General features: G+C 47.9%; 1 protein-coding gene and 1 pseudogene across 1 annotated transcript; one reads left to right on the top strand and one right to left on the bottom strand.

Moving 5' to 3' along the window:
• Positions 1-9,810: 9,810 nt before the first annotated feature.
• SERTAD1 (SERTA domain containing 1) lies at positions 9,811-12,932 on the top strand. The gene is made up of 2 exons (XM_036275321.1): positions 9,811-9,943; positions 11,872-12,932. The coding sequence occupies exon 2, from the start codon at positions 11,872-11,874 to the stop codon at positions 12,589-12,591; it is 720 nt and encodes a 239-aa protein (XP_036131214.1). The 5' UTR covers positions 9,811-9,943; the 3' UTR covers positions 12,592-12,932.
• Positions 12,933-13,447: 515 nt separating this feature from the next.
• On the bottom strand, positions 13,448-13,561 carry LOC118639700 (annotated as a pseudogene).
• Between the last annotated feature and the right edge of the window lie 127 nt (positions 13,562-13,688).

The following is a 13,688-nucleotide window of genomic DNA, read 5'->3' as shown; positions in this document are numbered from 1 at the left end:
CAAGGAGGCACGGCCCAGGCCAAAGTTGGTTCTAAGGATTTCTTTGAGAGGTGCAGGCCCAGGCTAGTGAGAGTGAGGGAAAGGAGACCAGGGAAGATACACTGTGATAACGTGGCTGCTGCGCTGTCTATGCTTCGACAAAGCCTTGACATGCAGCAAGTGAGTTTACACAGCTTGAGGGACTTTTCTAGAAGGGTTCCAAGGAAGAACCACAGGCAGGGAAAGGGGGATTTTGCCTGTGCTTCTGGCTCAAAGCCAGATTCTCACTGCGAGAAGAGTATTTATTGCATCTAAATCTGAAAGCAGTGGAGTAACCTTAACAGGTGTGTGCCAATCAAGAAAGGAGGTGGGCAAGAGGATCTCAAGAAGGCACCTAATGTCCACATCTTGATATGGGTCTTACTCCTACTTTAAACTCTCAGTGACTTCTCACACAGTAGAAAACCCCAACTTCACCAAAGCCTGTGAGACCTGACAATCTGGCTCCTAACTTGCCCAGTTTAATCTGCTTTCTCTTCCCTCCCTCACCTCCAACCACTTTGGTCTCCTTTCATCCCAAGCTCATTTTGACCCTGGGGCCTTTGCACATGTTGTTAAGTCCCCAGAGGACACTCCTCAGAGAAGCCTGCCTTCTCTGAGTTAATGCCCAATGCACACCATCCCCACATTCTGTTTGACTTTCTTAGTGGCACCTACTCAATCTCAACTTACTATTACCTGTTTACGGTTAGCCTCCTGGCCTATTGGAAACTCAGGGGAAGGGATTTTGTCAGTCTTAGTCCAGCTGTATTTCCTGATGCATAGAACTATGTTTGGCACAGATGGGCACTCAAAAAAAGTTATTTTAGCTATTGTGAGAAACTAACTCTTGGCTGCTATGGCCAACCCTCCCTTCCACCTCTCCCAACTCATCTCAACACTCCCTCACCCCTATGCTCCAGCCACACCATTCTCTGTGTTCTTCAAACACCAACATCTCAACTGCAAGACCTGGAGTAATACCTGCCTCGCCGAGCAATCCTGCAAAGTGTGTAAAACGGGCCTGATGCACACCGACGATTCCAATAATTGCTCAAAATTTTTGAGTTCCTACTATAGGCCTGGCACTCTTCCTGGCACGTGAGTAAAAGGGGCAGTTCTTTCACACAGCATCATAGCAGGGGGAGGCTGAAATAAACGCAAAAAGTAACATGTACAGTGTGTCAAGTGGTGATAAGTGCCCTAGAGAAAAAGAAAGCATGAATGTTATGGGGGTGTCGCTATATAGATGGGATGACTTCCATTTGAATAAAGACCTGCCCTGGCCAGTTTGGTTCAGTGGTTAGAGTGTCAATCCACGGTCCGAAGAGTCACGGGTTCGATTCCAGTCAAGGGCATGTACCTGGGTTGCAGTTGGTCCCTGGCCCTGGTTGGGGTTGTGTGGGAGGCAGCCAGTCAATGTGTCCCTCTCAGTAGATATTTCTTTCTGTCTCCCTCTCTGTCCCTTCCTCTCACTCTATCTGAAGATAAAGATAAACAGAAAAATATCCTCGGGTGAGGATTAAAAAAATGAAAAGAAAATAAAAGACCTGCCCTGTCTGGTTTGGCTCAGCGGTTAGAGCATTGGCCTGAGGTCCCGAGAGACCCGGGTTCGGTTCCTCCTAAGGGCACGTACCTGGGTTGCAGTTTGTCCCTGGCGCTGGTTGGGTCGTGCGTGTGTCCCTTTCATGTCGATGTGTTTTTTTTCTCTCTCTCTCTCTTCCTCCCACTCTATCTGAACAAAAAAATGGAAAAATGTCCTCTGGTGAGGATTTAAAAAAAAGAAAAGACCTGAAGGAGGTGAGAAGTGAGCCAAATGAATCTCTGGGGAACCGATCCTGGCAGAGAGAACAGCCAGTGCAAAGGCCCTGAGGTCAGAGCATGATGGAGAGTTTTTGGACCAAGGAGGTCGGTGTGGCTGGAGCAGAGCAAGCGAAGGAGAGAGAACTAGATGAGGGGAACAAACTGTACAGGGTCTGTGGAAGTCCCACAGGAAGAACCTGAGTGAGATGGAAGCCATGGGACAGTTTTGAGCAGAGAGGGAACCACACCTGACTCACTTTTAAATAGGCTCTCTTTAACTGTCATAAAGATAACAACAGCAAGGCCAGTATGAGAAGCACCCCCACTTCACAGGTGAACAAACCAAGGCTCAGAGAGGCCCAGCTCCTGCTCGGTTGAAGAACTGGAGAGAGAAGTAAAGGCTGGCCCGGCAGAGGGAACCGGGTCCCTCAGGGCAGAGTCCACGTTCCCCAACCTGCCCTCCCCGCCGTCTCGCGGTGGGGTGTGGGCCGCGGGCACCTCGGGGCGTGCCCCGGGAGGCCGGGCCCCTACCCCCTGTCCACCCTCCTCCCTGGGCTGGCCACCCGCGGGATACCCAGAGGCGGCGGCAGCCTGGAGCCGGCCCGGCGCCTCCTCCTCCCCAGAGGCCGGGTGGGGCTGCCGGCTGGGGCGGGGCGCTCCCCCTACCCCCCCCCACCCCAGCTGGCGGAGGCTCCTCCCCAGGCCTGCAGGGCCCGGTGGCTTCGCTTCTGGTTTCATTTCCCAGGCCCCGACCTCCTTCCTTCTCCCTTCCCCCAGCCCGCTGAATTCCTAGCTCCTTCTCCACTTTCTGGTCTCAGCTCCAAAGTCACCTCCTCAGGGAGGCTCTCCGGGACCACTGGCTGCAGACCTCTCTCCCCGAGGCCCTTTATTAATCCCCTCGTATTTCGTTTTCTTCAAGTCACTGAATGGAAGCAGAGATTATCTTAATCATTTATTCATCCTCCAGGGTCTTGACATCCTACTCAGAATGAAAATCCACGGTCCAGGGAGTGTTCGGAGGGGCCTGGAAGCTTACCTGACTCCAGACCGCATGCAGCTCGCTGCACTGGCCTCCCGGGGCCGCAGCCAGCGCTCCCCACCCTGCCTCGCTGGCCCTTGGCTCCGTGGACGCTCTTCCAGCAGGGCGCTCCCGCCTCGACTCCATGTCACCTCTTCATTTTAATTTAAAAAAAAAAAAAACTTAATCCTCATCAGAGGACGTTTTTGCATTTATCTTCAGATAGAGCGGGAGGGAGAGAGAGAAACATCATTGCCACCCACACGAGCGCAACCCGGCCCAGAACAAACCGCATCCGAGGTACCTGCCCTTAGTGGGAACCGAACCCGGGACTCTCCAGCCCACAGGCTTACGCTCTAACCACCGAGCCAAACTGGCCAGGGCCATGTCACCTCTTTTCATGTTTCTCTTCTCTCTCCACCCCCACCCCTGATCCATAAGAAATAAGACCCTGTGAGCCTTGTCCAGAGCTGTACCCCCATTATCTACAACAGTGCTCACCACATAGTAGGTATTCAGTAAATACATGTTAATGAAAAGACTCCTGTGCTCTTCAGTGTATGACCTGGGGAGAGCCTCTTAGAGACTGAGCTTTCTTTTCCCGGGGCCATAAAGATAGGTTGTGTGGGAAATTAGGAATTTGCCTAGCGGGGGCCCGGTTTTAATGATCATTTCACCTCTTTTTATTATGAAAATGTTGAAGCACATAGAATATACATTTTCTTAAAGTATATATTCAGAGCAGTTGAATACCCTTCCATCTAGATTTAATGAATACTTTAAGTTTTATGTATCTGCATATGAATGTGTGTGTGTATAGTTTTCTTTCTCTTTCTCTTTCTCTTTCTCTTTCTCTTCTCTTCTCTTCTCTTCTCTTCTCTTCTCTTCTCTTCTCTTCTCTTCTCTTCTCTTCTCTTCTTTCCTTTTCTTTCTTTCAATGAACAACTGGAGAGTAAATTGTAAACATCACAACATTCTACCCTATAGCTCAGCAGGTATCTCTTAAAATTAAGGACACACTTGCCCTGGCCCTGTAGTTCAATTGTTTGGAGTTTGTCCTGATTCACCAAGGTTGCAGGTTTGATCCTGGGTCACATACAAGAATCAACCAATGAATACATGGATGGGTGGAACAACAAATCAGTGTTTCTCTCCTTCGTGCTCTCTCCCCCTTCCTCCTTTCTCTCTCTAAAAATCAATTCATTTTTTAAAAATTAAAAAAAGAATCGACCAATGAATGCATGGATAAGTGGAAGAACAAATCAGTGTTTCTCTTGCTCTCTCTCTCTCTCTCTTTCTCCCTTCCTCTCTTTCTCTAAAATCAATCAATAAAAAACTTAAAAAAAAAAAAGATTAAGGACACTCACCTATACACCACTGTACTATTCCACATCTAAGGAAATTTCATAATATCATGTACTATCAAGTGGATATTAAAATCTCCCCAATTTTTCTAAAAATATATTTTATAGTTTTTTTCCCACCCCACCAGAATTCAGTGAAGGTTCACATGCTTATTTGGCTGTAATGAACAAATCATATAGTACCTTTTATTCTGGAACATCCTCCCCTGCCTCATTAATCCCTATTTGTGTTTTCTTAAAATTGAATTTTTGGTGGAATAGCCAAGTTGTACTACAGGTATATTTGTCTTATTATATTCATTTTTAATTTGTTCCGGTTTCCCATAAGCTGAAGTCTCGGTCTAGAGGCTGGATGAGATTCTGTGTCTGCAATCTAACAGGGAGACCCCATAGAGAATGTCATGTTCTTTCTATGCCTCACACCAGATGGCCCCAGGGCCGGGGTGTCCCACAGTGGACGATGCAGTTTTATTACCTGCGTAAAGTGGTGAACACCACATCATAAAAAGATATTTCCTCCTTTGCAGTTAGCAGGTAACCTGGGCGGTGATGCTTTGGAGCCTGCCTAGATCCTGTTCCCCACTAATTTTTCACCCTAAGGCCTGAGCATCCATTGCTAATAGTTGCCTAAATCAACTAGTTAGCATTTTATTTATTTAAAAAATGTTTTTTCTTTATTGATTTTAGAAAGGAAGGGAGAGGGAGAGAGATAGAAACATCAATGAGAGAGAGCATCGATTGGCCGCCTCCTGCATGCCATCCACTGGGAATCAGGCCTACAACTTGGGCATGTGCCCTGACCGGGAATCAAACTGGTGACCTCTTGATGCATGGGTTGATGCTCAACCACTGAGTCACACCGGCCAGGCTAGTTAGCATTTTTAAAAATTTATTTTTCAATTACAGTTGACATACAATATTATATTATTTAAAATGTACAACATACTGATTAGATATTTATATACCTTACAAAATGATCAACACAATAGGTTTGGTACCCATCTCACTCCATACATAGTGATTACAGAATTATTGACCATATTCCTTATGCTGTACTTGACCTCCTGTGACTAATTTTATAACTGGCAGTTTGTACTTCTTATTGCCTTTACCCTTTTTCACCCATTCCACCCCTGCTCCCATCTGGCAACCATTAGTTTGTTCTCTATTTATGGGTTTGTTTCTGTTTTATTTTGAGATTCCATATGAGTGAAATCATATATTTGTTTATCTCTGACTTATTTTACATAGCATAATACCCTCTAGGTCTACCCATGTTATTGAAAATCACAAGATTTCATTCTTTTGTTATGACTGAGTAATATTCCATTGTATATATTGAGACAGACAGCAAAACTCAGATCACGATAGTTCACCAGCTATAAATGATCCCAAACCGTGTGCTGGTGTTTTAGATATTATGATTCTGAGCATGTTCTGTACGGATACAAATGTCTAATTTAATTTTAAATTCACAAACATACCTGCTACCCAGAGGCAAGTATTTTTTTAATGGCATTTTTATTTCAGAAGGTGGTCAGACTTGCGGCAGAAGTAATCGAAGTTTTGGTTATCAGATGCAATTATCAGTTTAACTATATGAACTATTGGTTACCTCTTGAGATTGTAATATGTGTATTCCTAAGTCAGTGTGTTTAGACTTTCAAGTATTTTAACTCACTTCTGGACATGTAACATGTTTATAAACTTCTTTAAAAAATATATTGTTAGCCCTGGCCAGTTTGGCTCAGCGGTTAGAGTGTCGGCCTGCGGTCCGGAGAGACCCGGGTTCGGTTCCCGCTAAGGGCACGTACTTCGGTTGCAGTTTGTCCCCGGCCCTGGTTGGTCGTGAGGGTGGCAGCCACTCGATGTGTCCCTTCACGTCGATGTTTCTCTCTCTCTTCCTCTCTCTCCCTCCCACTCTATCTGTACAAAAAATGGAAAAATATCCTCGGGTGAGGATAAAAAAATATATATATATATAGTTATTGATTTTTTAGGAATAGAGAGATAGAAACATCGATTTCAATAAACATTGATTGGCCACCTCCTGCATGTCCCTTACTGGGGATTGAGCCCACAACCTGTGCATGTGCCCTGACCGAGAATTGAACCGGGACTTCTCAGTCTATGGGAGGACGCTCAACCCACTGAGCCACACGGGCTGGGCTATAAACTTCCTGATTTCTAGCAACACATAGAAAACACCTGCTATTAAAAACACTCCACAAGTTGCCCTGGCTGGTCTGGCTCAGTGATTAGAGCAGTGGTTCTCAACCTTCCTAATGTAGCGACCCTTTAGTATAGTTCCTCATGTTGTGGTGACCCTTTAGTATAGTTCCTCATGTTGTGGTGACCCCCAACTATAAAATTATTTTCGTTGTTACTTCATAACTGTAATTTTGCTACTGTTATGTCTTAGGCGACCCCTGTGAAAGGGTTGTTAGACCCCTGTGAAAGGGTCGTTAGACCCCCAAAGGGGTCGCGACCCACAGGTTGAGAACTGCTGGATTAGCGGCGTTGGCCCGCAGATCAATGAGTCTTGGGCTTGATTCCGGTCAAGGGCACATACCTTGGTTGCTGTTTGTCCCTGGCCCTGGTCGGGTCATGCGGGAGGCAACCAGTCGATGTGGCTCTATCACATCGATGTTTCTCTCTCTTCTCTCTCTCTTTCTCTCTCTCTCCCTCCCTCCCACTCTATCTAATAATAAATAGAAAAATATCCTTGGGTGAGGAATAAAATAAATAAATATATAAAAACACTTCACAGTTCCACTTGCTGTTAGCCGTTGCTGGCATTCTGTCACTAGAGAATACACAGCAATAACTAATATGTGGTAAGCTGTCATGATAGTCTGAACTTTAAAAAGTTGGTCTGTTAGTTGCATCTGATGGGTGTAAATTTGCCTCCTAGTTTACTTAGTGTTAAGAGCTAAAACTGTGAACCTAACTATCTTTTACTGGTGGGTAATAACTGAAAATACAAATTTTATTTTCATGCTCAAAAAAAAAAAAAGAAGGGGCCCTGGTCAGTGGCTAAGTGGTTAGAGCATCAGCCTGTGGACCAAGGGTGGTGGGTTCCATCCCCAGTCAAGGGCATATACCTGGGTTGCAGGTTTGATCCCCAGCCCTAGTCCAGGGTGAGTGCAGGAGGCAACCAACTGATGTGTCTCTCACATAGATGTCTCTCTCTCTCTATCTCTCTCTCTCTAAAGATCAATGGAAAAATATCCTTGGGTCCGGCTGGTGTGGCTCAGTGGTTGAGCATCGACCCATGCACCAAGAATCGCTAGTTTGATTCCCGGTCAGGACACATGCCCAGGTTGTGGGCCAGATCCCCAGTGGGGGACATGCAGGAGGCAGTCAATGTTCTCTCTCACTGATATTTCTCTCTCTCTCTCCTTCCCACTTCTCTCTCTAAAAAATCAATAAAGAAAAAAATTTAAAAAAAAAAGAAAAAGAAAAAATGTCCTTGGGTAAGGATTAACAAAAAAAAGAAAAAGAAAAAGAAAAATATAAATGATCCAGAGTGGTGGTGGTGTTGTTTTTTAATTGATTTTGAGAGAGAGAGAGACATTGACTGGCTGCCTCCCGCATGCCCCCTTCTGGGGATCAAGCCTGCAACCCAGGCACATGCCCTGACTGGGAATCAAACCAGCAACATTTTGGTGCACTGGACAATGCCCAACCAACTGAGTCACACTGGCCAGGGCCAGAGTTCTTTTGTAATAAAGACCCATAAGACCTGACTGCCTTCTGTTAGCTTCCCTGCCCTTTTGGGAAAGTTCAGCCTCAATTCACACCTCATACTTATGGTATCGTCCACTGCCAAAGGTTCACCATTTCAACAATTTAACTTGGATACTGAAACTTCCTAGGAACGAGCCTTCCTAGTGCTGTGACATCACACTAACCGAGAAAAAAGTTGGTCATCAATGCATCCTTCAGATTGATTTATGACCAAAAGGAGGGAATGGGGATGAAAAGGAGGCTATGTAATAAATTTGACAAAGTGCAGTGATAGAAAGTAACCTCACAGGGTGAACTGATCATAAATTCCCAAGTGGGCATTTATGGGGAGTAGTCACACCCCAGGGCTATAAGAGGTTTATTTTTGCCTTAAGCAAGTCCTGCCATTGTTCTTGTGTATTTAGGTTAGTGCACTTTTGAAATGCCTCTTTTTCAGACCCCTCAGAAATGTAACCACCTTCGAGAGAGCACATTGTTAACTATCCTGTAATCCAATCCTGGCCTTGCTTTCTCCCACCTTAATGTAATCTTCCTTATGTTCTCTCCTTAAATCTAAATGTATAAAAGGAACTGCAAACTGTCATTTGCTGTAGCATTTGCGATCTTGCTTCCTGGCATATGTCCTCAGTTTGGTTCAGATAGACTGTTATAAAGATTCTCTACACATTTTTTTTTTCGGTGGTTCGTGTCCTTAGAGGGAAACGAACCCGGGACTTTCTGGTCCGCAGGCCGACGCTCAACCGCTGAGCCAAACTGGCCAGGGCTCTCTACAGATTTTGATGTTCTTGTGCCAATAATATGTACCACGTCCTCTTTAACCATTTGTCTATCAATGGACACCTAGATTGCTTCCATATCTTGGCAATTGTAAAATATGCTGCATAGTATAGTTAGCATATTTGAGAGCTTACTTTGACCAGGAGCATTATTCACAACTAACAGTTCTTCCCACAGCTCCTGAAGAGTTAGCAAATGAGCTTCTTGGAGAAGGAAGTCCCATTGTCAGTTTATCTGACAAGTATTAAACTCCTGTCCCCTATATGCCACCCTGAGTGTCGCCCACTTGAACTTGAACTAAGCTCCCGTGCTATTACGAGAACAACTATTACTACTAATAAAATGACAGGATGTGCACCACTCTGAGCATTTTGCACAAATTGTTCTATTTAATCCACAACAATCCTCTGCCCCAGCGCTATTTCCCTCATTTTAACAAAGATGAGGAAATCGAGACTCTAAGGAATTAAAACCCTTGCCCAAAGTCACACTTGGGAATGGAGCCTAGTATGACTCCAGTGGCATCCCCCCTCCCCTCCCACTCCTGCCTTTTGACTCCCACAACTGAGTCCATCTGCCAGCATTTGCTGAGTCTGGTATAATGCTCTTACAAATACGATCTTATTTTAATTTTCCTAACTCGAGAGGTAAGCTACAAGATCCCCATTTAACAGGCTTCATGTGGCTCAGATAGGTCAAGACTTTTCCCAAGGTCACACATCCAATTGTGAGTCAGAATTTGAACCCAGGCCTATCTGGCCTAGAGTGTAGATCCCCTGTTGGGCCGGGTGCGTAAGAAGCTCAATTGCTTAGGTTTGGCAGGTGCATGGGTCGGTGTAAGAGGTCCTCACCTTAGGGGGCAAAAGGCCCCTCCGGACAACTGCCAAGGGAAGTAGCAGTGACTTCTCTCCTCCCCTCACTCCGCCGCCAGGGCATGCGCCCTGAAGCCAAACTCCCCTCCCTTTGAACCTGCCCACAGGCTCCGCCCATCACAGTCCAGGGCCAATCCCTGGGTGGAAGGCGGGTCTGCCACGGGAGTGGGCGGTAGCTAAGAGGAGTCAGGAGCCTGGAGTCGTGCGCCGGAGTCAGAACTGCGTCTCCCGACCCAGGTGCGGGTTGCTGAAGGAGAACGAGCGAGCGATGCTGCCGCCGCCGCTTCCTGATTGGCTGCGGGTAGCTCCCTTTGCGTTCTGATTGGCAGCTAGTGAACTGGGTATGTAAATGAGGGGAAGGGGCCTAGGTAGGGGAAGAAGGGGTACCAGTGGCGGGGGCCTTTAGCAGGTTCGATCCCCGGGTCCGGCAGGTGTGGGCCGGGGCTGCCCGGGATCGAGACATGGTGGACTTTGAGTGCCGACAGCCTCGGCCGGGCCGGGTGAATCACGCCGCAGCCCAAGAAGGGGGCGGAGGCGCCGGCTCCATGGCTCCGGCTGCGTGACTCACCCGCCCCCGCCGCCGCCGCTTCAGGAGGAGCCGCCTCCACTGTCTTCCGGTAGCGAGCGGAGGCCGAAAGGGCAGAACAGCCTGCCCAGGATCCCGGTCGGCACGACCTCGGTCGGCAGGCGGGAACGACAGCCAAGACGCGGGGCGGTTGAAGGGTCCCGGGGTCTAAGGGGCCGGAGTCCCGGGAGGAAGGCCCGCCTGGCGCCGCTAGGGGGCGCGGGGAGTGGGGGCGGAGTCGGGGCAGGGGGCTGAATTCCTGCGGTTTGGGACTCCCAGGTCTACCCGGCAGGAGGCGAGGACCAAGTTCTGAGTAGTGTGAAGAGTTAAGGTCCTGCTGGACGAGGGTCCGGGGACTGGACCCTGCCGGCTGCCTGGCTCAAAAAAGCAGCTTGGGCCAGAGGTCCAGAGTTCCAGGGACGTCCCCCGCGGGGAAAGTGTGGGTCCTCCTATGTTCTCAGTGACCCCTGTGTCCATCAGGATTTCCTGGCAAGCTCTGTCCACTCTGTCTCCCAAATAAATCCTGAATCGACCAACTTCCTCCAATGTCCATTACCACCTTCTACTCCAAACCACCACCAGCGCCCGCCCCGAAGAGTGCAGTAGCCTCCGAATGGATCTCTTCCCTCTTCTCTCCGAAACCCCCATCTTCCTCGAAGTAGCCAACGGGGAGCTTCTGGAAACCTAATCAATTCACACCACCACTATCCCCCCTGCTCAAACCTCCTCAGTGACTTCCCACCACACTTCCAACTTCTTGCTTCTGTCTAATCTCCACACACACCCCCTTCCCACTCTCACTCTTGTTACTTCTGTGCACTGACCACACAGGTCTTTTTGTTTTTGTTTTTGTTTTAGGTACTATTGAAACTCATTGGCCTTTTTTTTTTTTTTTTTTTTAATGCTTAAACTCTTCTGGCCTCCGAGTCTTTCTTTGCCTTTGCTGTTCTCTCTTCTTGGATTGCTTTCCCCCTGGTTGTTCCCAATCCCCTCATTATTCCATGGCGACTCCTCATGCTTGAGGGCTCAGCTCAAATGTCACCTCCTCAGAGGAGCCTTCCCTGACCACTCCCCAGAACTTTTTAGTATCTTCCTAGCACCATCTGCACATTCCCTGTGTTTGTTAATTGTCTGATGCATGGTACTCAATAAATATTAAACTATGTAAAACAGCTGCTTTTGTAGGTAAAAAAATTTTTAATATTGACTATTTTATATGGTTCACTGAAGACATAATGTATAATAGATTGTAATTGTTATTAATACTAGTACTTATTCATGAGAGAAATTGTTATGTACCAGGCACTATTGTAGTGTTTTATTTTTTAAATCCTCACCCAAGGATATATTTCCATCGATTCCAAAGAGGAAAGGAGAGAGAAAGAAAGAAACATTGAGAGTAACATTGATAGGATGCCTCCTGTATGTGCCCTAACTGGGAATCGAACCCACAACCTTTTGGTCTCTCCAACCAACTGACCCACACCGGACAGGGCTTAGTGGTTTTTTTGTTTTTGTTTTTTTTAATCTCATATTCCTCAAAACAACTCTAGGAAGTATATACTAATATCTTAAAGATTCCCTAAGAAAATCTAGGTTCAGAGAGGTTAAGTGACTTGCCCAAGATCACACAGCAGTTTTCAGAGCCAGGGTTTGAACTTAACATTGGCTTTCCATAACTCAGTGACTCCTCCCTACCCACAGATGATGCTGAGCAAGGGCCTGAAGCGCAAGCGGGAGGAGGAGGAGGAGGAGGAGAAGGAAGGCCTGGCAGTGGATACCTGGTGGCTGGATCCTGGCCACCCAGCAGTGGCACAGGCACCCCCAGCTGCGGCCTCCAGTTCCCTCTTTGACCTTTCAGTGCTCAAGCTCCACCACAGCCTGCGGCAGAGTGAGCCGAACCTGCGGCACCTGGTGCTGGTAGTGAACACGCTGCGGCGCATCCAGGCGTCCATGGTGCCCACAACTGCCCTGCCACCTGTGCCCAGCCCGCCTGCAGCCCCTGGCGTGGCTGACAATTTGCTGGCCAGCTCGGACGCCGCCCTCTCAGCCTCTGTGGCCAGCCTTCTGGAGGACCTAAGCCATATTGAGGGCTTGAACCAGGCCCCCCAGCCCCTGGCAGATGAGGGACCACTGGGCCGTCCAGTTGGGGGAGCCCCACCCACCCTGGGTGCCTTGGACTTGCTGGGCCCAGCCACTGGCTGTCTCCTAGAGGATGGGCTCGAGGGCCTGTTTGAGGACATCGACACCTCTATGTATGACAGTGAACTTTGGGTGCCAACCTCTGAGGGCCTCAAACCTGGCCCTGAAGATGCGTCAGGCAAGGAGGAAGCTCCAGAGCTGGACGAGGCTGAGCTGGACTACCTCATGGACGTGCTGGTGGGCACGCAGGCACTGGAACGGCCACCGGGGCCAGGGCGCTGACCCCAGGGCTGGGAGGGTTGTCTGGTGACTAAACTGAGAGTTGGTGGCTGAACCAACTTTCCTTGGAAAGATACAGCTAGCTTCCCTGGAACAGAGATGGGGGTTTTGGAGAGACAGAATCAGCCCTGGGCAGCTTCACCTCTGTCCCCTTGTCTCAAACTAATGGGAGGAGTTTGGGATCGGACCTTATGATGGAATGACAGAGCCTGGTGGCTGGATTGTGATTGGACCAGGCCTAGTATTGGACTGACTCCCCTGAGGTATGGGTCTCCCTGATGTGGAAAGAGACCCCAACCAGTTTTTTGAAATTAAAAACCAGTCCCGGGAAATCTCAAATCTGTATATTTCTTTGTCTCTGGGGTAAAGCGAGGGTGAGATAACCTCTAACATTTATTGACCACAGACTGTGTACTGAGCACAGCTCTTAGCACTTGACATGTGTTACGTCATTTATTCTCATAACAAGATGGGCATTTTTATTATCCCCATTTTACAGTTGAGAAAACTGAGGCTCCAGGAAGTCATCGTTTGAGGAGGTGGGTTTCACATCATGAACTTTACCATTTTATTGGTCTGAGAAGCAGACCGACTAGGTCTGGTAACTGGCTCTTTAGAAAACGCCTGGGGAAGGCTCTCAGCCAGGTTCCCTGGTGTCCCTGTTTCATGGTAGTGGTGGTGGCAGAGGAGTCCCAGGCCACTTTTTATGTTTATTTAAAAACAAATTTTTACTTAAGCCTCACTCGAGGATATGCTTTTCATTGATTCCTGAGAGAGAGAAAGGGAGAGGGAGAGAGAGAAACATCCATGGGTTGCCTCCTGCACATGCCCTTAGGGGGGATTGAACCCCAGACCCTTGTGTGGGTAGGACATTATAACCAACAGCCACACTGGTCAGAGCACCCCAGGCCACTTTTTGAACTGATAAGAACAGATACTACACTTGATCTTAGCCAAAAGGCCGAGAATCGATAGGCCACTTTTTAATAATGAAATCTAGTCCTTACCTGTGTGTCTTGGGGGCTGGGGGTAGGGGCAAAAGGGAGCTTTCAGAATGAGCCAGAAATAAAAGCACAAAGCTGGAGGGTGGATGGAGCCTC

This window comes from Molossus molossus, unplaced genomic scaffold, assembly GCF_014108415.1.
Source record: "Molossus molossus isolate mMolMol1 unplaced genomic scaffold, mMolMol1.p scaffold_m16_p_21, whole genome shotgun sequence".
Classification (NCBI taxonomy): Eukaryota; Metazoa; Chordata; class Mammalia; order Chiroptera; family Molossidae; genus Molossus; species Molossus molossus.
The sequence above is the reverse complement of the archived record's forward strand: the minus strand, read 5'-3'. Positions and strand labels throughout refer to the sequence as shown.